We start from the raw sequence: 27,613 nt of genomic DNA, 5'->3' as shown, positions 1-27,613 counted from the left end.
AGCTACACATCAGACTCTACAGGCCTCGGCTAGCATGTTAAAGGTTAAAGTTCATCACAGTACAATAAAAAAGACGGAACAAGCATGGCATGTTTGGAAGGGTTGCCAGGAAAAAACATGAGCTCAGGTTTGCAACAAATGACAGAACTTTTTGATCAATGTGCTTCAGACAGCAGAGAGCAAGGTGGAGATGTTTGGATATAATGTACAGCATCACATTCGGAGAAAACCACACAAACATATAAGAACAAACACCTCAAACCAACCTTCAAGAATGGTGGTGGAGGGCTTTGATTCGATTTGATTTGTGATGATTTCAGGCTTGTTTACAACCACAAGACCTGGGGACCTTATTTAGTGAACTCCTCTTTATACCAAAGCATTCTTGAGTCAAATGTGAGGCCATCTGTGTGACAGCTAAGGTTTGGGCAAAACTGGGTCACACAGCAGCAAAATGATCCCAAGCACAGCAGAAAACAGCAGAATGGCTGAAAAAGAAAATAATCAAAGTGTTGCAATGGCACAAATCCTTCATTTCAACCTGATGGAGCTGCTGTGGTGATTTTGTCCTGACATGTAAAACTATAGAACTGACCAGAGGTGGGACCAAGTCATTGTTTTGCAAGTCTCAAGTAAGTCTCAAGTCTTTATCCTCAAGTCTCAAGTCAAGTCTCAAGTAATGTCAGGCAAGTCAGAGTCGAGTCTCAAGTCACTGGTGTAAAAGTCCGAGTCAAGTCACAAGTCTGAAACTTTGAATTTCAAGTCCTTTCGAGTCATTCAAAACAACGAAAAAAAGCATGTTGCAGTTATATGCTAAATGTAAATATTAGACCATGTAATTTTTAAATCTGTGTTTTTCTCAACACATACAAAATAGTGAACTTAGAAAATATACACAAATTGTGAAATTGCACCTCTTTAAAATGCAGCTCAATTAAACCTAGCTCCAAGAATAATTTTCACCGACAGTTCTGAGATAAGCTGCATGTTATTCTTGGATGTGGTTGTAGGACCAGCTTTAAAATCGCATGACAAAAATATCATACACATTAAAAAAAAACTGCATCACCAACATAGCCTGGACAACATTTGCTAGTTAGATGAAGTCAGCTATCTCATCTTAGCATATTTATATGCATATTTATAATCATACGGTTCTTGGAGTGAGTGCATACACTCATGAAGTTTAGTAACTTCAGGTCACTGCAACAAGCCCAGGTACAGTTTACCGACGGATGGGTACAGGACCTTGAAACGCACAGTGTAGAACGAAAGACCATCGTACGTATCATAAGTTTACCAGTCTCACAAACTGTCGTCATAAATACACATTCGTTAACCGTTTATTAATAAGACCTTTGAGCTCAACGGTAATTAATTAGTAGTGGAAATAATTTCTGGTAGCATCACAGAAATGTAGCAGTGACAATAATACTGTATGCTGTAATCGTACTGGGCAATTAGTGATAGAAAAACAACTGTTTTATCCTGTGAATAAAAGTATATGTTTTTGTCAGTGTACCATAATAACAGAAGCGAAACGCAATATTGTGTCAGGACAATTCACTATTTATGCACAATAAATAAAGGAGCATAGCGCGACAATTTCTGTTCAGCGCCAGACTTGCTTGTAACCTATATCACCAATTATGTTATGAAAATGACGTATTAACTACTAAAAAACACTGACCTTCGTGTAAATGCTTGGAGCAGACTAACCTGTGAGCTGGAGTGTTCTGGGACGTTATATTTGGTCTTTGAATGGCTGCAATCCAGGCCATCCGTCGCGTCTTTGTTACTTCGGAAACATGGCTCGAACAATTTCTCTTCAACGACGTAATCCGATAACAACCGATCTCTTTACCCGTCGGCTTCCCGTGGCTGTCATGCGACCGGCTATTGCAGTTAATAATACAACAGCTTCTTGCCATTTTTGTGTTTCTTTTTATCGCTGTATAACTGATTTCAATTGAAAGTCTGTGTGCGCTAGTACCGCTTGCCACGAGTTCCCAGAATCCTTTGCGGTTCTACCCGTGAATGACGTCACATTTTCAATCTCTATATAATATGCATGTTAAATTTTATATTTGGGGTAAAATATCAAGTCTTTTCAAGTAAACCGGTTCAAGTCCAATTCAAGTCCCAAGTCTTAGAACATTTTTTCAAGTCAAGTCTAAAGTCATAAAATTAATGACTCGAGTCTGACTCGAGTCCAAGTCATGTGACTCGAGTCCACACCTCTGGAACTGACAGTGGGATACTCTCCTTTTATCAGTGCTGTATGTGTAATAGTGGATCAATACATTGTTAACATCTGCCTATCAGAACCAAAAGTGGACACTTTATCATGTATCAGCTGAGTTTTTACAAAATCAGCTAAGTAGAAGAGTAGCAGAAGAAATTAATTGACTTCACATTCGTAGTTCACTGGTAATTGCTAAGCCATCCCTTTGGCACCCTGCTCACTGCGATACATTGTAATTTACTCTGAGAGTCGCTGTGTGCGAGAGGAGAGCAGATAGGCTAAGTATAGAGAAGAAAGTGTCAAGAAGAGACGCAGATTGAGCTTATCTGTGAGCTCAGGCCTTCCTTTGTCAGGTGCAGCTCCTTTCTGATGGAGACTCTTTGAACTTGACAGAATAATTAAAATGAAGGCGAAAAAGCTGACATTTGCAATTTGACCTTTTTGACTTACGTGGCAAAACTGGCACCATTTCCTCCAGATCACATTATCATTCTGCCCTTGCATTTGAGGTATGTGTGCGTGCCATGTGTGTGTGTTTAAGTATGGGTTTAAGTGTGCATATGCGTAGGTGTACTTAGTGGCTCTGTGTGCATACAGGCAGCGTGTATTCATGAGGGTGCGAGGAAAGAATAAAAGAATAGTTTTATGGCATATTACCGGTCCATCTCTTCATTAAGGAGCTGTTTTCCAGTAAGCGGGCTCTATTTGAGTAGCTAAATTGTCCAAGCAGTGTGCAAACGAGGACTAATAGCCTGATGCCCTTGTCACTGCCAAAGTCAAACTGAAGATCTGAGAAATGAGTGCGTCTCTGTGTGCTTGACATCACAGTCAGCAGCAATACTTCTGTAAATGTAAGGATTCTTACCCTGTTTTTAGTCTCTCCCATACAGTGTGACTGTAAAAGTAATATTTATAACTACAGTTATAATATTTATAACTTCTAGTCATCCTTGGAATAAGTGAAACTCGGTTGTAAGTTGCAGGTGACCACAGATAGCTGTAACTACTAGGACACAGCCCACATGAACAGAACATAGTTTAAATTCCCTGCGCCACGTTACATCCACTACATATAATGCAGCTGTGAACCTCTGCAGTGATTTCTGGCACTGTGGATGTCTGCAGTGGATCCTCTGGGTACTGTGACCCCGTGTATGCTCACTTAAACTGGGGTTAGTCCGAAGCATCGTTGATCCGTCTGTCATCTGTCTGCTGCTCCTGAGCAGTTTTGTGTGAGGTGTTGGGGGCATTAGCTTGGTTTGGTTTGGTGGACTACACAGGATGTGCTGGGTCTTTATCACGATGATCCCAGTGTCAGCAAATTGTGTGTTTTTGGCTTTGAGTTCTATTTTTCCGTTGTGCTCTCCTTGTGACTGGTGTGGACTGCCTTATCCTAATAACCAAGTTGTATGTCCTTTGTATGGTGTTTCAAGCTTTTTGTTATTGTGTTGTGTCTTCATCTCTGTGTGAGGTGTTGCTGTTCTGTTACTTCCTGTTTTATTTTGTTAACCGCAGTCCTGTCCCATAGTTGTCGGCACCTGTGTTGTTCCCCCCACATTACTTTGTGTACCCCACTGTGTATAAGTAGCTTGAGTTTCCCCCTGCTGCCTTTGACCCTAATGACCCTCTATATTTTAGATCACCAGTCTATGACATTTCATAGATTCATCTTGTGTTTTAACTGTCTAAAGGTTTATTTTGTTGTTCTGCCGGTTTAAAGCAGATTTATTTAACATTTTTCATACTAATATGTTTTTTTTTCTTGAAGGGATGCCAAATGCTATCATTTTTCTGTAAGGCAAATTTACCTGCCTATGGGTATAAATAAAGTTACCTTACCTTGCATTAAATGTGCAAATGCTCATCTTTGTTTTATTATCAAATACAGTTACAATGACAAAGAAGATCAACACAGTACGGATGAGTGTTGATCCAGTTATCTTTACAAGCAGAATAATTCCTGTTTAAGGAGAGGCGAAGTAATAGTTCCTTAGCTTACTCTTAAATATTCAAATAAAGGAGATCTTTTGTTTTTTTCATGTTTTTTCCCCCACTGTCCTTCAGCATAAGCATGTCTCGAATGAAATGCTATGCTATAATTTGCCTTCCCACACAGTGTCACCCTGAGTCATTTTTGCAAGGTTAGGACTGAAAACAGCAGATTGGAGAGTATTTGTAGTAAAATGAGACCTTCAGACTTGCTGCTGATGTGGAAACAACCTTGTGTTTAAGAAGTAACCTCGAGAAAGTTTGGGCATGGGAGCAAATCTGTGTTTTTATGAACTATGTGCAGTGGCAGCTGCGTGTTTACACTCGCTTACACCCACATTTACGTATTTTTCCAATATTTTACACATGGCTGTTTATTGAGGGTGTGTGTGTGTGTGTGTGTTTGTGTTTCCATACAGCCATTAAACTGCTTCGATTTAGAAGCTTGTTTAAGAAGTTTAAGAGCTATCTCTAAATCGAAAACATCAAACATCTCTGAATAATTCTTCATTTTCGTCAAGTAACGTTGGAGATATTTTCCTACAGAAATACAACAGTTTCTTGGGGATGCTGGAGAGGATTTGTTTCTGTTTTTATTCCTCACAGTGCGCTGAAACAGTACTGCACTTTTCCAAAGACTGAAATGTCAAGCCAAGGATACAGGAAAGCCTTGGTAGGAAGCACATTTGTTATGAACCCAGGAGTGTAAGCTGTTGAAACTATTTCTTAAGAAAGAAGGGAAAATATCTGGAAAATCTCAGGAGTTCATGATGAATCATCTTGGGTCCATCTGAAGACAGAAAAACTGAAAAACATAAAGGAAAAGTAGACACACAATTGCCTCAGACATCTGCGCTGAATGTGGAAACACAGGAGAAAGTGCAACAGAGGTGTGAATAATTTAATCATTTCTCAGTGATCAGTTCCTTCAGTAGATGTTAATATTGAGGAATGGAACATTCTGACCCATTTAAAGTGTTTTCCTGTTTCTGTGCTTTTCTCTGAATTCAAAGAAACGCAGAGTGAAAGTGTATATTTTTTAGGATGGATCTTAATGGACATAAAAGAGTTTTGAGAGCTGATGTTAATGCAGGCTTGGGAAGCATTAACATGCTGTTGCCTTTCTGCTTTAAAAGGTAAAGGCACCATAGTGGAGCCATAACAATTAAAAGCAGCTCATTAATCCAAACTATGACAGTGGAAAACTGCATGGTGGCTATTTGTGGCAGTGCAGCATGGTCTCATTCTGTCTAGGTCTGAGTTATCTGATTTTTTTTTAACTTTGCAATTGTCTTCTCTGCTTTCAGAAGACCATTTAACAACTGAAGCAGAGACACAGCCTGAGATAAAATGCAAGGATTACCCAGGAACTAGACTGTAGATCAAACTGCCTTTGCAACGATATGAAGTCTGCTGAGCTTCAAGCACAGACTTATTTGTTTAACAAAAATATATCAACTCTCTCAACAATTAAAAAGGGGTATTTAATGTAGGTCATTTGATATGTTCAACATTATTATTAAAGTACTAAAAAACTACCTTTTTATTATTAGCATATATAACTGATCAGATTAAAATATCCCATCAATTAATATTTGAGTAAATTCAATTTCTCTGGAAAAATTCTCAACAGCATGAGACCCTGGTCAGCTATAGTACACTGCCACCTAGTGGCCAAAAATGACATGAAATCCTAGACACACTCACTGGCCATTTAATCAGTTACACTTTGTTAGTACTGGTTTGGAAACTCTTTTTCCCTTCAGAGCTGTTTTAATTCATCGTGGCATAGATTCAACAAGGTGCTGGAAACATTCCCCCAAGATTTTGTTGCATGTTGAGATAACAGCATCACACAGCTGCTGCAGATTTGCATCCATGGTGAAAATTACCTGTTCCCCCACATCCCAATGGTGCTGTATTGGATTGAGATCAAGAATCTAAATTGATGATCTCAGCTTTGTAACATGGTGCAGTAGCCTGCTGGAAGCAGCGATCAGAGGGTGGGTACATAAATGGATGGACATGGTCAACAGCAATACTCAGGCAGGCTGTGGTGTTTAAACAATGCTCAGCTGGTACTAAGGGGTCAAGAACATTTCCCCACATCATTACACCACCACCAGTACCATGAACCTTTGATACAAGGCAGAATGCTTTATTTTGTTTACATCCAATTTTTTGATATCTGTGATTTTAGCACACGTAAATAATACTAAATAATCAACACTATGTTTTCTAGTGATTCTCACGGAGTTCTTTTGCTCTGATGTAATATTCACTTTCAAATTAAAAGTCACAACAACACAGATCAACACTGCCTAATCAACTTCTTATGGAACAATACCATCATAAACAGTTCTAAATAAGCATTATCACTGTGTTTTTAATGAGTAGTTTAATTACATATTAAGTGTTGCATGAAAGTGAGAAAGACTGAAGATGACTTTCTTTTCCTTTATTTTGGTTTTATTGAGCACCAAAAGCATTTAAATTATTCAGTTCTGACCACTGAGCAGTCATGTGTGGAAGATGCTGAGACGTCCGGCACCACGTTAGAGTTCGCTGTGCAGCGGGACTTTGGCTTTCTTCATGTTGTCGGCCACTGTGGACAAAGAGGGGACAAATAAGAGGAAGGCAGTGCTCTTACATGAGTGAAGTAGTTCAGAAATGAAACCTAAACCTAAGCTGCAGGTTTAGGTTTCCTACTAAACCTAAACCTGCAACTACTTTTCCTTTACTACACATTTAATGGCTTCAACTTCTTATCCATCCATTCGCTTCTGCTCATCCTTTTCAGGGTGCTTCAACTTCTTATTTTAAATATATTTTTTCTTATGGGGTTTGTTTCAGAGATGGCAGATTCACTTTGTGCTTTTTAAATATATCTTGTTTTAAGGTTTTTACAGTTACAGGCAGGGCATCACAGTAGCGTGGTTAGCACTGTTGCCTCACAGCAACAAGGTCATGAGTTCAACTCCTTCACCTGGCCGGGGCCTTTCTGTGTGCAGTTTACATGTTCACACTAGGTACAGTCCAAAGGGTTAACTGGTGATTCTAAATTACCCACAGTGTGAAAGGTTGTCTGTGTCTCTGCATTAGCCCTGCAACCTGTCCAGGATGTACCCAGCTGGGATACACTATAGCCAACTCTTATTGTGTTTAGATTTTAAATATATTAAAGACAAATGTCCAGGGGACCAATAATCACAAGGTTTGGACCTAGAATAGCTCCATGAATGATTTACAGTAACATAACAGTAATCAGCAAAGACATAATGAATGCTGGTGCTTTAAGTGTGTTAATTGTGCTTTTAGTTTCCAGTGACAAAGCCATGATTTAATGATAATATATCGGGAAAAAACAGTGTCACATTCCTCACTTGCCTTCTCTTTTCCTCGTAAAAAATTGACTCTTTGTCCTTGCACTGCATTTGCAAACCTCCCACCTCTTTGGCTACTAGTGCTACAAGTCTGCTAAAGTTTCTCACTAACATCCACATGGAGCTCAAAATTCTTTCTGTCAGAACAATCTCATAAAAAAAAACTTCGTCATTTCTGTCAAAATATTGAGGAAGGGATAGGGTTCAAGCTGTGGGGGATTAGTGTGTCTGCAGTCTGCTGACAGGTGAGCTGTGCAAACTGTCATTAGAGAGAGTGAACAGTCACTCACGGCCTTGGATGTCACTCGCTGTGTAGGTGTAGAGGTGGTTGCTGTACTTTCCAGTAATGTCTGTGCGCACAGTCAAGGTTGGATCTGTAGAAAAACCACACACATGAACAGCTCAGGAAAGTAATCAGTATTATGTGACAGCTGATGTGCATTTTATAAACTGAATATGTTTCTGTAAAATTCTTTATCTAGAAAAATGAGTGAGGAAGCAAAAAGAACCTTGGGACTATCCACACCATTAGATCTGGCAGGGTTATGCATGCTTTTGTTATATCTAGACTGGACATCTGTAGACTGCAGTTAGTCAGTCATCTCTTGCTCATTTACAATTACTTTGAAATGCTGCAGCCAGATTACTGAAGGGACAAGAAGCAGAAGTACTCCAGTGTTAGTGTTAGTGGCCTTTCACTGGCTCACTGTTCATTAGAGACTCCACCATGAAAGGGCGCTGTTTGTATTTGAATGGTTTTATTCTGTGCTATGCTTGTATCTCTGTTCAACCTCAGACAAGGACAGTAAACAATCTGTTCTTCTATATTGAAATTATATTAATAATGTAAGAATTTACCAACAAAGAGGATTCTGGGAACATAGTAACCGTCAGGTGCCAGATTCTTGTCCGAAGTCTCTTCCTGTGTATAACAATATAGTATTTATTGCACATGATTTTAATAATAAAATATTTATAGATATATATTTTTTTTTTCTGCATATGTAACATATCTTTAATTACCACCACGTTGAGCATGATGAAATCCTCTTTTGCCATTTTCTGGATAGTCTTATCCGCAACAAATGCCTTCTTCAGGTCTGTCGAAATACTTTGGTTTAGTATTATATTTAGACTGGCTTTCAAATAATTATGAATGAATTATGAATGGAAATATTAATAAATGTATTCTGCCTATTAAATGTCAGAAGGAGGTAAAGCCTGTTAAGTTATTACAGACTGCATTTATAAAATTGCCTAACAAGTCAGAAACAAGTCTGGCAGGTTGGACCTTTAGAATATCACGTAGGGGAATACACAACACACTATAAATATATGAATCCTGTCTTGTTAAAATGAGGACACATTACTAATAAAAAATATATGCAACTTGCTGCAATCAAACAAAATGCTTCAGTGTTCTGAGACTTTCAGCGGGAGGATGCAGAACGGGCTGCTTTTGGTCCACCGTAGCAAAACTCAAAATTTAGAGCCAGACTTCACTCTGTAGGTGGTCTTCATTGTTTATGGGTTAAGAAATGCCAGTGGAGACTTCCACTGAGCTTATTTCACAAAACCAGCTGAGTGATTTATGAACATAACTCTCACATACTTCACTGCCTGCTTTGTGGGTATTACAGAATGCACCCATTGTGTTTCCCGGGAAAACAAACAAGCCCAAGTCTGAGTGAGAAAGACAGCGCAGGAGGTGCAAGCCTATATTTTTTAATATATACGCATACTTAATAAACCAAAGTAGCAGCAGTACCTTTACTGTGTGGGCAGTTGTCTTTATGATGAATGACCATGAGAGGTTTCTGACTGTGAGAGCAAAACCACAGAGTAAGAACTCAGTACATTCCACAACACAATAAACACAGTGAAGGGTGTGAAGGCAGTCTTACACAACCAAATGCCTTAGAAAGCAAAGTCCCCATGCTGGATTTACAGACAAATGAAGATTAAAGTAATAATGTGTTTCCCTTATGGAAAAGTAATGGAGCGTCATTCCAACGCAGAAAGACACAACAAAGGACTTATCCGAACAAAATAAACTGACATCCAGGACCTTTACCCAAGGTTTAGAGTCCTACCTCTTGGCCATTTTTGCTAGGCCGTCTTCATAATTTTGGGCCCAGTTAATACCACCTCCCCATCCTGCAGGCAGGAAATAAAAATACAGTGATAGGTCAACAACACTGCTGCATGTTCCCAGTACATTAACTATGTCCCCAAACAAGCAAAGTTCAGATTTTATTGTGTCTGACAGCTATACACGATCTTATGAAAAGGTTTATAGGACATTAACTGGAGCTGTGAATATTGACAAAAGTAGATTTGCCCACCTCTTGACAAGGACTGACTCTTCACTTTCTTTTTAGCTTTCTGGTCCCCGGCACTGGCACAGAGGCCAATGAGCAAAGCAAGCAAGACCCAGCGAAGCATTGTTCCTTGTCCTTTCAGAGAGCTGCTGTGAAAGTTGGCAAATGAGTTCCAAGGAAATTCAGTGACATTTATATTTAAATACAAAACACAAATCAGTTTTAGCCTGACTCACATTTGACAGATATCTAGAGCTGCACTGACTCACCAAACACACCTAACTACAAGGCGGTATGCAAGCAAGCAAGAATTCATTAATGGTTCACCTGAGACCATGTAAATAAAATAGTTTATAAGCTGTAATTCTACACATAGTTACCACACTTGTATTTGTAATGGGGAAAATATCAATTCTGAAATAATGTGAAAAAGTGTAATTTGAGATAATTATAATTAAGATTCCTTCATTTACAAATCATTTTCAAACCTTTAGTGAGGCATCTCACTAAAAGCTAGCTTTGAAAGGAATCATAATACTTTTTTAAAAAGTAAATGAAGGTATTCAGGTAGCAGGTAAATCTCTTACCTCGTCAATATGAAGCAACAAGCATCTGCTCTGACGCTCCTATGTGCGCTCTCTATTTTCAGATTTTCTTTTCTATCGAACTTGTCAAACAGGTATATCATATTAGGCTTAAAAAAACAAAACAAGCACGCACTGCCTTATTAAAAGCAATTGTACTGTGTAATGGGATTACACCAGCAGATAGGGAAGCTAGCATTAATTTGGTTATTATCCCTTCTGTAAGTTTAAAAACATATATATACTTTATGGGCTTTTACATGATACTTCAGTCTATGGATTAAGAATAAATAAATAACTCAAAATAACTTTTTATTTGAATTTGAATTTCGTTCTCTTAAAAAGTGTCACCCTGAAAGTACAGTTGTTCCTAAAACTGCTTCTATGAATCTTCCACGTGTTGGTATAAAGGAAACTCCCACTCCATGCCCGAATAAAGACAGGGATGTATGGCCCATTTTAATTTTAATCAATTTTTGGCCATAGTCTCCACAACTTATGGGGCAGAGTGAATTAATTTCTGTTGTTGCAAATACTGATACCGGAACTCGGTAAATGCTTCTTTACGCCTCGTGTACTCCGAGTACTGTATCTTTGTAGTCTGGCTTCCAAAACTTACAGTTGATGAATGGCCTATTTTATTTTGTATGTATATTGAATGCTTTTATCTAGTTGCTTCTCTTTTCAACCACGCTGTTCTGTTTTGGCGGAAATAATAAAGAATTTTCTATCTATCTACTTTGTCTAGCCATTTATCTAGCCGATTGTTAGTTGTTGCTATGGACACAAAAACCGCTTGGCAACTGTAAGCCCTTGGCGCAGGCGCAGTCCTCTTAAATGATGCACTGTGGGATTGCAGGACATTGACATAGCAACCAGGCGACAGAGTCACTAAGTTTTTCACTCCTAGTTAGTTTCGTGTATTTTTTCTTGGTTAAAAGTACTTAGCTTGGCTTTTTATTTACTACCATGAATGCGGCAGTGGTGAAAAAGACCCAGGACACGTTGGGCAAAGTGATAAAGAAGCCGCCGCTCACCGAGAAACTGCTAAGCAAGCCTCCTTTTCGATACCTGCACGATATCTTCAGTGAGGTGAGACTCAGCTGCTGACATTACACTCGAGAAAGCAAGCTGGATTTTATTTAAGGGGCGCGACACTCTTCTCAGAAGCCTAGCAAAGCCCAATGCCACTTCTAAGTTAAAAACACAGACACGGGAGCTAGTTAGCCGGCTAATGCATAAAAGTTAGCATGAAGCTAACCAAGTAAGTTCGCGAATATTACGGAACATTTTGTAAGCTCCGATTTCTGCGGCTCCAGATTGTCAGTAACACTAATCCCGATAGTCAAGGGGTGCATTAGCAATTCATTTAAATGACAGGTTGCGCTTTAGTTAATATGGTGGGTTAGCAAGTGAGCTAGCTGTTTCAGCAGCGTCGTCTTGTTGCTAGGCACGACCTGAGCGCACACACGAATCAACAAACCGTTTTCCCCCGCTGCTGGCTTAAAGGAGGGCACCTGCCAGTTAGGATGAACCTGTGCTAGGTTCCTTGAATCCGTCACGTTGAGAACACAGATGCTGATCAGCTTATGGTTCAGCTAAAAACAAGCACAGGCTGTGCTATAATTGGTGTTTCTTTGATTTCCCTTCATTTATTTAAAGCTGCTTGCAAGGCATGCATATATGATTAAGTTATAGCCGATGGCTTTCTGGGGTTTGCCAGGAAGATCTGTCTTCTGTGGCCTAGAGTAAAACACTCTCAGATGAAGAGAAGTGCAGATACAGATCAGGGTCAGTTACATACTCTCACAGGTATTTTATGTGCATTAGACAAGCAATTGTACCACGTGAGAGTTTTCTGGTTCAGAATGGGTGTAGGTTGTGATTACACCTGGCACTTCTGAAAGTAGAAAGCATTTTATTGTCCTGACTCCCTATGTGCTCTTTTCTGTTCTCTTTCCTCTGCCCCTCCCTGAGCGTGCTTCCGTTGGAGGATTTCTGTTAAAAGGGAGTTACTCCACTCTACTATCACAATGTGCTTGCTCATAGGTTGTCACTTGTTTGTTGGAGTTCTTTAACACTGTAGGTGATAACCCTACCATGAGGCAACTTTTGTGGGAATTTGGATTATACAAATAAACTTGAATGGAATTGAATACTGTTTCTCTTAGCCATTTTTAAATGTGATGTTTAAGTACGTGCATGAGAGAAATAACAGCCAGTATAATAGGATGAAAGGAAACAATATAAGTACAATAAAGGTGATTTTCCACCTCAGAACAGTTTTTTCCCTCCCTTAGTTAGATAAATATCATCATTGGCATTGTGAAATCTAAGATTACTGGAATTTTCAAAGAAAAGATTAATGAGTCTAATGTGTAAACAAAAGAGGCAAAAGAGAACCTTTCTCAGTTTTTAATTTTTTGGGTGGTTAAATGGCATCTATTTAATTAGGAGTCAGAAATGACAGGACAATATATGAATGTATTCTAATGTTGTCTGTGGCCACCCTTCCAAAGATCCATTTTGAGTAAGTACAACTGCTGCAATAGTATCATGGTTCTTTAAACACACACATACACACACAGGAAACACTGCATCATCTCCACGGCCTGTTGTCAGAGCCCTGTTGTTAGTACACTGCTGATCTTTATGATCAAACTTGCTTTGCTCACTTGCGGCTTCTTTCATTTTCTTTTTCAGCATTTTATATGCACAGTTGACTCCTTTTACATAAGGTGTCAAGCAGAGTAAAATCTCTTACGCTCTTCTCAACAGAGGTGCCAACTCATTCTCACCTGTTCAGCAGTCTTATATTTCACTCCAGGTTCATGCATATTTGATAAAGGGAAGAATGTCGGCATGTTGGACTCCCCTCCTCTGACTAGGAATATGTCTGAATATGACTGTAGGGCATAAACTGCTAAAGCTATAAAGGTTTTTTTGTGGTTGTTGTGTTACTTTAATGTTTAGGTTAATGCTCAGCAAAAATTGTTGTTGTTTTTTTTAGCCCACAGGTGAAAAGCACTGTTCCTGCACATACATACAAACAGACTTCGGAGTGAACTTCTCGATGTACAGAAGCTAAAAATGGCATATCGTTGTAGTTTCATGTCTGTTTAAAATGACCCTTTTTCAACCATTTTCAGGTCATCAGGACTACTGGTTTTATGAAAGGCCTGTATGAAGAAAATGAAATGAAGTCAGACAGTGTAAAGGTACGTCTGTTTGACGGCTATGCTTAATAATATCACTAATTACAGTCTTTCCTTTGATTTGATTTTAATTGACTCTTTAATGCAATGGTGTTATGACCTAAGAAGCAGCCTTGCTCAATTATTAAGTCACACAGTCCTGTGTAATGACTGTGTGTGTGTGTGTGGGGGGGGGGGGGGGGGGGGGTGTCAAACGCCTTACAAGAAAACAAAAATGTAAAGTTTTGGTAAAAGCTCATTCAGACATTGCTCTCAGTTGTGAAATGCTTAATCATAAGGCATAGGCTGATATTGTTACTGTCATCTTTTAAAGACTTGCCTTTTTCTCTACTTTTTAATGTCAGCTATGTATTTTATTAATTGCTTTGAATAGAGATTTCATAAAGGCATTAACACTGAAAAGCTCACCCTATTAGATGCGACACAGAAGGGCCAGGTGATTGCACCAGACACACGTCCTTATGTTATGCAGTTGGCAGCCTTCTCAAATGCAGCAGGCTGATGGACCAGAGGGGCTGTTTAGCTGGGTTATTAGTCTAGAGTAAGGTCTGTTTTATTAACATCCAAGAATTAAATCAAAGGAGTGTTTTTGTCTGTTCCTCCATTATGAAAGATGGTCCTTGTTAAAAATCCAGGTGTTCCATTTCACCTTTTGTCTGCCTTATTAAAAACAAGACTGATTGGCCCTTTGAGGTTCAGGATTTGAAAGCTAACAATTATACTCTACAAATGGCACAGTCACATTTACAATGTGTGGCAGACTTAAGATTCACACCCTGCAAAGTAAAATATACTTACTGTAATGTAAGTAGCATTATGAAGAAAATAGTGGTGTCAGAGTTAAAGGGTGGACACAAATGGTGATTATGGGCCAATTATAGTTTATTTGCATGCTATTTTATACCGGACTCAACCAAGATGCTCATCTAAGGCAGAAGTAACTTCAGCTAATCTCTGCAAAGATCCACATTTCTCAGATTGTTTAATCATCCTAAACTGTGTCCGAAAATGAATCTCGTTGGAGTTACCTCCTGTGCACTGTCACCCTTTTTCTTTCTAGGATAAGGACTCAAAAATAGCCTTCCTTCAGAAAGCGATTGACGTTGTGATGCTGGTCAGTGGCGAGCCCCTGGCAGCAAAGCCAGCCCGCATTGTAGCCGGCCACGAACCAGAGAAAACCAACGAGCTGCTGCAGGCCATCGCCAAGTGCTGCCTCAACAAGGTCTGTCTTATTAGATTACACACTCACGCTGAAAAGCTAAGTTAAGAACGCACTCTTATTTCACTAATTTATCCATTTTTCATGTTGTCTCTGTTATATCCGAGACACAAATGAAACTAGCTCTCCATTAAAAGGAAAATGAAGTATGTGTTATTTTTCACATCCAGATATTGCTCGATTGGGAAAACTGTCTGGCTGCCTCAGGGAGACATTGAAAGTATTTAATTGAACCCTGGAGATTGAGTGTAAACAGATGAGCAGATGCCTGGGGTTGTTGCTCCATAAATGTATGTATGTGGTTACAATTGCTGTAGTAATGGTATTTAATAGCAGCAAACAAATTAAGAACAACAACAAAAAGTAAAGCGAATTCCCACAAGCCTGACATTTTAATGAATAGTGAAGAACTGTTAAATGGGCTGTTTTTCCTGAATTGTGTTTATTTTAAATTTTTCCCCTTCAACCGAATCTTAGAGTTTTCAGATTTAAGGTTCAATCCAATCATAAAGTTTCTCCTTTTCAGGGACACTTTGGAACGTAGATGCTGTTTAAAGCTGTTCAGTGAGTTTTACTTTATCACATTGTCTGATCCTCCTGTACATTTAACTGCAGATGTCCAGTGATGACGCAGTGAAGCGAGTGCTTAAAGGAGAAAAAGTGGACATTAAAACCAAAGCCAGTACCTCTAGGTCCCAGGACAAGGAGAATAGGGAGGGACGGGAACATCATGTGGATAGAGAGGTGAGTCTTCTTAAATGGCATCCATTAAATAATCTAACACTTTCAGACATATTAATGTTTCTTCAGATGTCCTCAGAATCTATATTTTAACGTTCACACCAAAATACTGCAAAGAATTTTTTTGTAGCACACCTCAGAGATATATATATATATATATTTATATTTACATTTTTCAATAGGATTTAAAAAAATGATTAGGCCTACTGTGAACTGCATGATGTATAACTGTTAATATATTATTTCAGGAGAAGAAGAAGATCACAGAGCGCAGCAGCAGCCGGGACCAGAAAGACCCAGACCAGCCCAAAGAACAGGAGAGCCGACGCAGAGATGGAGAGAAAGAGCACCGTCGTGACAGAGAGCGCTCGGAAAAACACCATCGCAGCGAACAGGACCGCCATGCGAAAGACCGTGACAAGGACAAGAGTCGAGACCGGGAACGAGACAAAGACAAAGGACGAGTCAGGGACAGAGACAGAGAGAGAGATCGAGACAGGGAAAAGGACAAAGAGAGAGACAGAGAAAAGACAAGAGAGCAAGATTCTCACAGAGAGAGAGACAAGGAAAAACGAAGAGATCGAGACAGAGAAAAAGAAAGAGACCGACACAAAGATGGGGATGAGAGGAAGAGAAGTGGAGAGAGTGGAAACAGCAAGGTATGTTTGCAGCAAGGACAGCACACATTTCCCTTTTCCAGTCGCCGTTTCAGCTTAGAACATGTTAAATATACAGTGTGTGACTGAACAAATACATGAAAAACAACAGAATGTAGTTCTTACAGTTGTTTGTGTGTGCGTTCAGGTCCGAATATCAGAGGAACAGCAAAAACCATCCCCTGAAGAGCCCATTAAAACAGCCAAACCTGCACCAGCGGTAAGATCTGTATTTTCAGATATCTGACAAATCAAATCATTTCTGAGTTTCACAGACATTAATGACAGAGAGGTGCAGTGGTTTCATTTGCTTACGCTTGAATTATTAATCCTGACACATCACACGGGCTCATGAACTATTCTAATTTCTTTTCTGATTTTTTTTTTTTTTGCCTCTTATTCTTGCAAGGAACCAAATCCAGCTGAAGAGGTATTACTGCAGACGATTTAGTTTTTGAATGTAGTGGGTGGCTAGCTGCGTGGTTAAAGACTACTTCAGGCTGTAGTGTGGCAGATTGTGTTCCCTCACTCAGTGTGTAACTGATACATGTGATGATTGTGTGACTTGTATTTTTGTCTTCACAGCTCACAGAAGCAGCTGAGAACCAGGTAAAAACTCATTGAAAAAAGGTCTCAGTGGGATTTCTTCATTTCAGATCCACTACCAGTACAGTTACAAACCTTTTGATATTACTGTGTTTAAATACCTCCTGGGCTGTGTTAGAGGAAGTGAGTTCCCTGTGTTTCTGTTGTTTAGCTGGAGAATAAATGTTTGAATGTCTGAGTTTCGTATTTCTCCTCTAACACATCACAAGATGATGTCTTGGTGTGGCAGTGTGTTTGTACTGTCGCGTGTTGTTCAGTTCAGTGTAAAGCAGGGTTCACAGCTGGTTGACAAACATGATAAATTCTCAGTTGTCTGCATTTCTAGCTTTGCTTTGTTCTTACTAATCTTTCCTACATCTCCCTCGATATTGTTGCGGTCTGTTTGGGTGAGATATAATCTTAATGCCTCTGCAGTTATTATATTAAATGTTTGGTTTTGAAACTTTTGTACCTCGACACAGCCTCTTTTGTTTTTCAGGAGGGACGCAGCCCTTTTTTTCTGTGTTATGTTAAAATGTTACTACATGACAAAGATTTCAGTTTTCAGATAAAATAATTAATTACAGTTACATCTGTGTGTGCTTGTCGTCAGTCATCCATTTTTTTCTTTTTTGTGTTTTCCTTTAACACAGTCTGAGAGTCCAGCGAGAATACCTCGGCCTGCATCTGCCAAGGGGCAGCGGCGAAGACCCAAAATGGGAGATCAAGGTGACACCCGGCACCCCCTCCTTCAGCTTTATTCATTGACAGCAAGAATATATATTTAATAATTAATAAAAATGTGGCAGAAAGACTTTTTAGTTTGATAGTTTTCTTTTTACGCTTCAATAATAAAGTAACTTGCTCATTCGCCTTGCTCTTCCACTTATCCTTTTCAGGGATTACATTGTTGTGTAAGTAATACATTTTTTTTTATTTGTTTCCCTGCAGAAGAATCTGACAGTGAAGGCGGTAAGTGCTTGCTCTCTTTTATGAGTTCATTTAAAGAAAACCAAAGTTTTTAAGTTATTCCATGAAATCGGTCCCTTAAAAAAAGGTCAACATAAAAGGTTAACTCAGATACTGATTGAACATTAATTGTGTGCATAAATCAATCGAATTACTCTCACAGTAACACCTTTAACAAACCTTAGCAGATACATTAACTACCTCTGCGGTGACAGTAGAAGGTATGAAATAACTTGATATTCCGGTCTGAGTAACAAAGTGAGCCAGTGACTGAATGACTCACTTACCGTTTAACAACGATAAATTTTTTTTTATTTATTTTTTTGTTAAAACCTCTGAACAAGTCGTTCAGGTTTGTTTGTGAAGGTCAATATTAAATACAGCGTTTCAATGGGACCCAACCCAAACTCACCTGCATGCAAATGAATAGGAGCCACACCTGTGGGAAAGATAACAGCAGGACAAATAGCCCCATGAAGCAATTATGGTTTATAGAAATTCCAGTCAGTCTTCACATTTCAGCAGAGCTACGGTAAAAATGCATTTTTTTTTATCTGTCCGTGGAAGCTTTGACAATGAGATTTTAAAGCCTCGTCCTGTGTGCTGTACCACCTGCACCAGGCAGTAATCTGCCCTCTTTTGCACCTGTTTTGCTTCTGACTGCACTCTGTTTGAAAGAAAGGTGTAGTTTAGTTTGGCGTGGTGAGAAATCACGAGAGCCTCACCCAGCAATGGTGTCAAAGGAGCTTGAAGTATACATCAGTGCATCCAGGTGAGAGTTTAAGCCACTGGAGATCTGAAAGAATAAGAGCTTTAGTTGATGCTAAATGAGTCTTTAAATCATATCAAAGATTTTAGGAGTTTTATAATAGAGCACAAAGCTAGCTCAGGAACATTGGTGCATATTTGGTCATGCAGTGTTTTATGACGAGTCAGAATACAAAATGTTGTTATGGGAGGGATTCCTGTTATGTTATGCAAAGCGAATTATTATCTGTTATTTTTCTTTAGCAGATGGAGATGTTCATTTATCCCAGAGACCTGTTCCTCAAGAAAATGGAGAAGTTGGAGGATCGTCAGCGTCATCTGACATGGCTTCCAGGTCTTTAAAGTTAACACTGTCACTAATGAGCCACTGTGCATGGTCACATGCAGATGCTATTCAAGTTACATGTTTTAGTACTGAAGTGGATTTTGTGTTTGTCATAAAACACACACATAGAAAAAGTTGTATTGATTGAGTGGTAGTTACACACATGAATACTTTCAGGAAGTTTTATGACATGTAATTTCACAGTTGCAGTTTAGTGTATGGTAACCAGTTAATATTTTAACATACCATTAGCGAGGTGAGATTTCTGGACATTAGCCTTATTTGTCAATGTTTGGGAGGTCCGAGGAAAAAAGAACAGAAGTAGATTGAGAGAAATGCTTCCTTGGACTCGTTCTGAGGCGCTTTATCACAGTGTACTGAGGAAAAAGTCACTCTGTGGCTGTTTTAGGGTTGGAACTTCTTTAGGACACATGCCTGAAGATCCTGTGGGATGAAACATTGCTTTTGCGTGTTTTAGGAATTAAATGATGACATTAGAGCCAATATTGTCCGGGCTTTTTCCTCACCTAAAAATGTTTGCTCTTTTTTCTAATGCTGGTCCACACTTTGGACCTATTTCCTCACCACAGGGGAACCATGAAGTGTTTATGATGTCCACTCTACCAGCATGCCTTATCTTATAGGTGCCAATCATTGTGTTGCTGGCACTTGAAGGTGCTGGTACTGAGCTCTACACGATATGACCATATCATGCAATGTTATGCACAAACCTCCAGTAGACTTTACAGTTTGGATTATAAGGAGAGGAAACGATTTGATTGGTTGGTGGAACAGCTGTGGTGCAGCAGCATCTGTTGCTGTTCTCAGTTTTGTTTATAAAAAAATGAAATGTAAAGCTGTCTTTTAGATTATGGTTGATTTTTTTTTTCTCCATTCTTCAACAGTAGACAAATAGCACGACCCAGCAGTGCTCGCCCAGCACCTCCTCGAGTCAAGAGACAGGAAAGCTACACTGATGCGAGCCCGGCTGAGAGGTGACTTCATCATTCATATTCATTAATGTTTCTTATGTTCAGATTATGCTGTGTGACATCATTCTTCGCCTAGTTTAGTTCCTACTAGATGTTGAGCCCGTCTAAATGGTTTTTGAACAGTGGAGCAGTGCAGCAAGTCTAACCAGTCACACAGCAGTCAAGCAACATGAATCTCTTCTCTTCATGCTCCTGCCTTTTAAATCTTCTTTAGAATGAGTCAGCCTCTTTGTTCGTCTCTAAGGCTCTCTAGTGCCAAGCCCTCGGCACCCGTCATCATGGATGGAAAAAAGATCGCGGAGGAAGATGAGGATGATGATGAACAGTTTCTTGTGGAGGAGGCAGTCCCTCCACCCTCAGGTGCTCCTGAAGTGGAGGTGGTGAGTGACTTGAACAGTAACTTTTTCATAGAAAAATCTAAGCAAGGAGTAGTTACTATATGTTCTGTTATTCTTATCTATTACAGGAACCTACCCAAGAACTAGACAAAGATGAGAAACACGGTACAGAGCTACATTTAAAATATATATATGTGTGTGTGTTTGTGTGTGTTTTTAATTCCAGCAGTGCCTCATTTTCTTCTGAATCTCCTGAAATTACTTTTCTCTAACTGTAGGTGGCCTCGTGAAAAAGATCCTTGAGACCAAAAAAGACTACGAGTCGTCCCCGGTGTCCCTGAAATCTAAAGAACAGGTACTGGCCGTGTAGAAGTATTTCGCTTTTGTCCACTAGAGGGCAATATTAGCCTGGCTCTTACCGAAAAACTAGTCTCACCAAAAACCTGGGTTGAACCTTTCCGCCATCTCTCTCAGTCATTCTTTCTGGAAAGCTTGCTCCTTGGGAACACGCTCTTACCACACCGAAAAAACACAGCGCAACCCTGGTTATTATCAAAAGAAAGATATAAACAAATGAAGTGGGGAGGTGTAATTGCACTGCCTCGAAACCACAAAAATGTTCCCCATCAGTGAAGCTGAAGGGCTAATCACCAAACAAGCAAGTATGGGCCTTAAAGGACCACACACACAATTAACACACTCATCAAGATGTCTGGAGCAAAGTGAGCTTGTTTTCTTGGGTTGCCCACTATCTCAAGTTACATACTGCTTTATTTTGTTAAAAGCATCTACAATCCTTGAAACAGGCTTTTTTTTAGCTCGTGCCCTCTATTTTTTACACGTCTTTATACATATACATGTTTTTTTGATGTGTGTTTTTGTTTTTTGGGGACTGGTGGGTTTCGCACACAGATCAGAAGCGCTCGGTTTTATCGTTTTTTTGTTTTGTTTGTTTGTTTGTTTTTCTATTTTCTCCTCTTTGACTTTTAGTCTTCATAATATACACGATTGACCAGTTTTCTCAAGGTGACATGCTTCTGCCATTGCTCACGTTCGACATTTCCCCACAGTGAGCCTTTGTATCAGCCAGCGAGAGACTTCCATCAATATTTGGAGTATCAGACAGTGTGAAGCTTGCAGTTTGGTCTGTAGTCCGTGGCGTGAGGTGGTGTATGCTGTCTGCTTTGGGTGGTCCACTTCACTGAAGCTGACCACCCTGCCTCTGATGGATGCACTGTTTTGGCCTGTAACTCATGCAAAAACACCCTGCTGATCTATCTCTTCCAAACTGCGACTTCAGGCATCATCCCTCATAACTCACACCTGCAGGAATGTTTTGGCCCAGCTTTTAACAAACCTTACTGTTGTGCGAGCGTGCACATGTGCAAACAGACACTCACAGAGGAAACCTTCAGAATAACCGGCTCTTTGAGTAACGTGAGCGCACGCTTGCGGAGATTATTCTAATTTTCTTAATGTAGCCTCCTCAGATTTCAGGGGCCTCCAGTCTGCCATCCTCGACTCTCCTGTGTGATCTGCAGTCGAATGTTCGCCCCTCTGCCGCTATTGGCTTTTCCTCGTCAGCTGTATAAAGAACTATAATGACTTCCTTCCTGACATGAAAGGGTGGAGAGGTCAGCTTAGAGTAGATTTTTTTTTCTTTTATTGTAATCACAGTAAAATGCGCAGGCACAAAAATGTAAATATTGAGTTTCATTGGTGTGTGCAGTTTGAAATTATGCTGCTGCAAGTGGTATTATTTTAATACCAGTATTTAAAAACAGTGTCTGAGTAAGTTGCAAGTCACACTGATTTAGCATCAGGCTCAGTACGCACATCCTGGCCTTTTTGTATATTTGAAGTCTTTATTCTGTCCCACTTTGTTAGTCCTAATTTAATTGTGTTCTTTCTCTGCTGATGTAAATAAAGGGAACACTTAAACAGCCAAGTGATTATATTTTGCCGTGTCCCAGCACTGTGTGCGTGTCTTTGCTGTATATTTTTGGGGATGACCTTCCTCATGACCTCTTGGTGGCCTTGTATATTATTCCGAGATGGTTCTCTTTCTATTTAGACAGAATCCGCTCCTTGCAACAGCTGCGTTTTCATAAGAATTTTTGTGTACTTTTTTTCCCCCCATTAAATTAGCCTTGATGAAGGTTTGTAGTGTATAAATAAACCCCGTGGCATACAAATGGATGGCTGTTGAGTGAGAGTCACGGAGCAGGAGGGCCAGAATACTCTCTGCAGAATTGTCAAGAAAATAAATACTCGGCTCTCCAGACCTGTGTCTTCATAAACATGGAGCGTTTTTTGTGGAAACATGAGGAAATGACCCCGTGGCATTCCATTAGTCACATTACTTTTTTAGAGGTCATATTGACAGGTTTTGGTCAGGTTTTTGAGTAACCTACCTGAAGGCAGCTGAAAATTGTTTTCTGGCTTGAACTCCACCTTGATGATATATTTAATACCTTCAAAGCCGTCGCTCCATGAGAACCTTTTAAAGATTATGAAGCTTTTTTAAAGCTCAGTTTCCATTTTCCGGTTGCTGCAGTACAGCCAGCGGTCCCCTGGAAGTTTCCTCTCACTTCACCTGACACCCCAGGGGTTTGCTCCTCGATGTCTCCCCAGTGGGCCACAATGACCTTCTAACAACATCCTGTGACCTCATTTTTTCCCCCTCCTTACTTCACTGACTTCAAACAATTTTTATGATCTAGCAAGACTTCTGAATAAACTTTTAGGAAAACTAACCCTAAATCTCATTCTGTGATTACGCTTCCTGGCTCACCTCTCGGGTTTTTTACAGGAAAGCAGCTGACATCTGCTGTGACGGTAATAGCCAGGTTTGCGCTCTCTTCTAAGGAAGCTGATGTTACGCCATCAGTGACACAGCTCACGTCTAAATCATTGTTTTCCCAGTTAATCAGACCCTAAAGATTGCTGTGCCACTGACAGGCTCCATGTTTACAAGCCATTTTTCATGTCAGAGGATTCTTTGAAGAATGTTTTTCTCCTACGCCAGAAAATCCCCACAAGCGCTCCATAAATCACATTTTTGCATGCATTTCCTAATTAAGCTCATTAGGCATGTGATGACTGAGTGAATTTTACTTTGTATTGTACCTCATCATGTCATAATCAAGTGTTTGGAGATTTTCGGGTCTGCCGTCCCAACTTTTGAAGGAGGTTTTTAAATGTAATGAATGCAGCTCCACGGGACAGAGAAAACGTTTAAACCTTCGAAAAACCTCCTAAAACCTCTTTGTTTTGAGTCCACAGCCACTTCTTTGGCATCAGCCAAAGGTCGTGTCTTCCTTTTGCATCGTGCTTTTATCGCCGTCTAAGATAATGGGAAAACCTGCCCCTTTCCTCCTCTCTCGCCCCTGCGCCTCTGCGGTCACCTTGTCTAAATATTGTTCTGTGATCTGGGTGAGAAGAAGGAAAACTAGGAGCACACAGGTCTCGCAGACACCAACGGAGACCTCCATAAAGCTTGATTTATATCTACATGGACAGAGTGCGCATGTACAAGGGGTCATGTTTTCATGCCAAGTTTTTTATTTTCCAACAGAGAAGAAGTGGTGGGGGTGTGGAGGTAGCATGGGGATGGCAAACAGAATGAAGCCATGGGTCCCGTCTGGGCTGTGCAGACCAAACCGCAGCCAGGCAGGCCGAATGAACCATAGAGTATTTGTCTAGCTGCAGGGTTCATGGTGCGCAGTGGAAAGCCACCCACCTTGTTGGGGGGACCAGCAGGCCAAGGCATTTCAGCCCTCACACTCTTGCGCTACCACAAAGGAACAGCAGAGCGAGGTCGACAGAAGTGTGTGCTTTCCCTCTGCAGAGAAATGGTGGCAAACAATAATGTTTGATGTCATTTCTGCTGTGTGGTCTCGTCTAGTCGAGCTGCTTTTCAGAATTGTAATTAGTGAGGCGATTGGTTTGTTTTAAGAGGTGCCTTGATAAGGCAAAAGCTACAGTGCCAGCTACGCCAACCATATGTGCTCCACTGCTCAGCTGGGGGCGTGACAGTCGGTGTGTTTGAATGAGGAAGCTGTCATTTAGTTTGCACTGTGCTGCAACTATGAATTCCTCTGCCTCGTGAAGGCAGGTGCTGCCATTTGTGAAGCCAAATAGCATAATTTGGGCCAAGCTTGAAAGGAGGCATAAGTGTAGGAGTTGTTACTTAATACTTTAGTAAAATAACCCCACTGCCACAGCCTGTTACTAAAATAAACAGGACTTAAAGACCAAGTTTGCTGGTGGGGGTTGTTCACTGTATGCTTCGTCTGATCCTCTGGTTGGTGTGTGTGTGTGTGTGTGTGTGTGTGTGTGTGTGTGTGTGTGTGTGTGTGTGTGTGTCTGTAAGGTTGCAGTTTGCAGTGCTTTCAAATTACGCACACACATTCAGGCCTCGCGAATCCCAGCTGAGCAAACATCCTTGGGTTTGCTCCTTACCGAGGGAGGTCCCTCCCTGATACCTTCCCCTCCTTTTCTCCATCAAGGGTCTGAGTGTAATTGACATAGAGCGACCCCCACCCCCCCCCACCGTCCACTTTAGCCGCACACCATACACTGGAAGCCTTCAGCAGCCAGTCAGCCCCGTCCTCCTACTTTAACCAACACAATTCAGCAGCACCTTTGATCTTTATATATACAGCTAGGTTGGTAGAATTCCCGCCTAACATTTTTAGCCTTGAAATCCCAAACCACTAAATGCAGCCCTGCTCTGGCTCTGGATATTTGAGACTTTGCTGAAAAAGGTGGAATTCCTAAAGAGGGTTTATTGTGTATTGGTCTGGGGACACACAAGTGATTTGTGTCTGTTTGAAACATTGCTGAGTGGGAAACCGTCCCACGTCATCAGCTTGCGTGTGCTTAGAATCTGATGTTTGCAAGTTTTGAATTCAATGTTTTTAATCCACCCGACCTCACCTGTCGTACCACCTTCCCTTTCAGAATTTGGTGTCTGAAGCAGCGCAGAAAAAGGAGCGGGATATGGTGACAAAAGAGATCGAACGGCTGCGCTCATCCATTCAGCTGGTGTGCCGTAGTTCCCTACCTTTAGGCAAGATCATGGACTACATCCAGGAGGACATGGATGCCATGCAGGCTGAACTGCTTTCCTGGCGGCGGGAAAACAAGGAGCACGCACAGGCCTTGCTGCAGGAGCAGAGGTTCGGTCACCGAATAATTAACACACTTTTTAATCTTTGTGCTGTTTCCAACACCAGATCTCTCACACACACACACACACACACACACACACACACACACACACACACACACACATTTGTGATTCTAGCTATACTCTTTTTGTACTCTTACAGTCAAAAAAAAGAAAGACGACTATCAGTACTTCACAAGCTGCTAAGTCATCTTCTGCTTTCATGCACACAATTATTGTATCCCTTCTTTGTGTGTGCGTGCTGCAGAGCGACAGATCGGGCAGTGGAGCCTCTTAAAGCTGAGCTAGCTGAGCTGGAGCAGCTGATTAAGGACCAGCAGGACAAGATTTGTGCTGTACGGTCCAACATACTGAAGAATGAAGAGAAGATCCAGAAAATGGTGACTGGAATCAAGGTCTCCTCCAGAACCTGAACAAGAAACAAGATGCACAAGAAAACCCCCAAAAACGCACTGAACATTCAGGTGGGAGTGGGTTCTCATTCAGAATAATGGTAAGGCCATTTTTCTTGGAGGTGTTGTGGAATTACGGGACCACTTTTAGGTTTTCAGACCAGGAGATGGACCCAAATATATTCCTGCTCCACTTTAAGATATTGGTACTTGAAAGGGCCGCTCGACGGTTTAGAGGTCTGAAACTGTTCCCAAAAAACTAGATGATGGATTGGAAAAAGTGGATGATGCTGGAGACATAGCAGCTGAAAACACTGACAGATGAATGAATAAATAAAATGCATCTTTATGATCTGCACACTAACGTAACCCAATCTTTGGCCCTTCTTTTGAAATGGTGCCTTCGTGCATTGAGCCAGTGCACAGCTCACAACTTGAACATTACAGCAGAAAGCTGCACATTCATCCACTGGACCAAATTTGAAATGTTTCCTCGTTCATTTAATCACCGAGTTTTTGAGGGCGTGGTGCACTCGGCATGTTATTCTTGTGAGCACTTGATATTTGACATGCAGTTTGACCGGAGTAGTGAGCAGACCCGTAACAGTAATTAAACATACTCACGGCACATCCAGCTGATTGAAAGCAGGAGGAACGTTTAGATAGAACGTTTACATTTTCTACAAAACAATCGGACGCTCGTGGAGAGGCCTGGAGTGGAGCTGATAACAACGCGTGTTACATGAATGTAGTGTCTTGGCATGAATTTGTCCAGTAACATTTTCCAACCTTTTAACATTTCATTGACATTTACAGTTTTCATAAACCAATTTTTTTTTTACTGTGTTAAATCGAAAAGAAAAAGAAGACTGCTCTGAAATTTTCTCTACATCAGTTTCACACATTTTATTCAACCATCTGTGAGAACTGTCACAGTCAGCTCCGACACGAAACAGGCTTTACTCTGCCAGCTCACTAGGGATGGGTATCGTTTAGGTTTTATCCGATACCGGTGCCAAATCGGTACTTTTGAAACGGTGCCGGTGCTCAAACCGGTGCTTAAAGAATGGAGAACACAAAATTGGTCCAAAAACCTCTCATGTTCAGCTGTTTTTTGTAAAAATATAACAATGTTAGCCTTTTCTGCAGCTATGGGGCATATATGGTATCACTCTTGGCTGGAAGCAGTGCTTAAACAATGGAAAAAACACAAACTTTGTCCTAAACCTCTCATGTTTAACTGTTTTCCACTTTTTCTTTGGTCATTTTAGCCTTTTTAGCCAGGGTGAAGGGAGTATCTGCCATCAAACAAGAGGACAGCCGCATGTAGCTATGATGATGTTTGCTAGTTCACCTTACATGCATTAATGTAATAACGTGGTTAGCCTACTCAACGTAAATTAGCTACTCACGCAGAGAAGAACGGCTGCTGCCACCATCATCCTCATCATTTCTGCTACACTGGCAGGGCTAGGGGCCAGGACTCTCCTCTTCGTGTTTTTGGGGGATGTTGCATAACAGGCAACCCACCCGCAGTAGATGTGCACGGTGTGAGGTCTCGCAGCAAGCTATCAAATACGGCGCATTTCTGGGCTTTTAAAAAAAACGCTATGCGTCGCCAGGTGTTTCATCGGATTCGAGGTGTTAGCTCCTTTGACAGTATCACAGTATCAGCTTAAAGCACTTGTTGCTGCTGA

General features: G+C 40.6%; 2 protein-coding genes across 3 annotated transcripts; one reads left to right on the top strand and one right to left on the bottom strand.

The window, feature by feature from the left end:
* Positions 1-6,789: 6,789 nt before the first annotated feature.
* On the bottom strand, positions 6,790-10,626 carry agr1 (anterior gradient 1). Its single transcript, XM_085373988.1, has 8 exons — positions 10,526-10,626; positions 9,963-10,087; positions 9,711-9,774; positions 9,386-9,438; positions 8,641-8,717; positions 8,476-8,539; positions 7,908-7,991; positions 6,790-6,839 (listed from the first exon to the last, which is right to left on the bottom strand). Exons 1-8 carry the CDS (start codon positions 10,624-10,626, stop codon positions 6,790-6,792), a joined length of 618 nt encoding a protein of 205 aa, XP_085230114.1.
* Positions 10,627-11,415: 789 nt separating this feature from the next.
* On the top strand, positions 11,416-26,737 carry ift54 (intraflagellar transport 54). Of its 2 annotated transcripts, XM_085373987.1 has the most exons (17): positions 11,416-11,614; positions 13,672-13,740; positions 14,798-14,959; positions 15,572-15,700; positions 15,946-16,356; positions 16,502-16,573; positions 16,763-16,783; positions 16,939-16,962; positions 17,592-17,667; positions 17,890-17,910; positions 18,922-19,009; positions 19,906-19,995; positions 20,237-20,372; positions 20,459-20,495; positions 20,609-20,685; positions 25,296-25,513; positions 25,772-26,737. In XM_085373987.1, the coding sequence occupies exons 1-17, from the start codon at positions 11,492-11,494 to the stop codon at positions 25,935-25,937; spliced, it is 1,920 nt and encodes a 639-aa protein (XP_085230113.1). In that variant the 5' UTR covers positions 11,416-11,491; the 3' UTR covers positions 25,938-26,737. The 2 variants fall into 2 exon arrangements, with proteins under 2 accessions (XP_085230113.1, XP_085230112.1); XM_085373986.1 differs by lacking the exon at positions 16,763-16,783 and having other exon boundaries at positions 18,919-19,009; positions 20,207-20,372.
* Positions 26,738-27,613: the final 876 nt, after the last annotated feature.

The sequence above is a fragment of the Diplotaxodon limnothrissa genome, linkage group LG16 (assembly GCF_057381915.1).
Source record: "Diplotaxodon limnothrissa isolate DT_005_m linkage group LG16, D_limnothrissa_male_GT1.1, whole genome shotgun sequence".
Lineage (NCBI taxonomy): Eukaryota > Metazoa > Chordata > Actinopteri > Cichliformes > Cichlidae > Diplotaxodon > Diplotaxodon limnothrissa.
This window is presented reverse-complemented; position numbering and strand designations above follow the sequence as displayed.

Excerpts from the sequence above, each read along its gene's own strand:
- agr1 (XM_085373988.1), bottom strand. The coding sequence starts at position 10,626 with ATGATATACCTGTTTGACAAGTTCGATAGAAAAGAAAATCTGAAAATA. Across the intron at positions 9,439-9,710 it reads CTAGCAAAAATGGCCAAGAG|TCAGAAACCTCTCATGGTCA; the intron begins GTAGGACTCTAA and ends TTGCTCTCACAG. Across the intron at positions 8,540-8,640 it reads TCATCATGCTCAACGTGGTG|GAAGAGACTTCGGACAAGAA; the intron begins GTAATTAAAGAT and ends TGTTATACACAG.
- ift54 (XM_085373986.1), top strand. The coding sequence starts at position 11,492 with ATGAATGCGGCAGTGGTGAAAAAGACCCAGGACACGTTGGGCAAAGTG. Across the intron at positions 16,574-16,938 it reads CAGCCAAACCTGCACCAGCG|CTCACAGAAGCAGCTGAGAA; the intron begins GTAAGATCTGTA and ends TTGTCTTCACAG. Across the intron at positions 19,996-20,206 it reads GATGCGAGCCCGGCTGAGAG|AATGAGTCAGCCTCTTTGTT; the intron begins GTGACTTCATCA and ends AATCTTCTTTAG.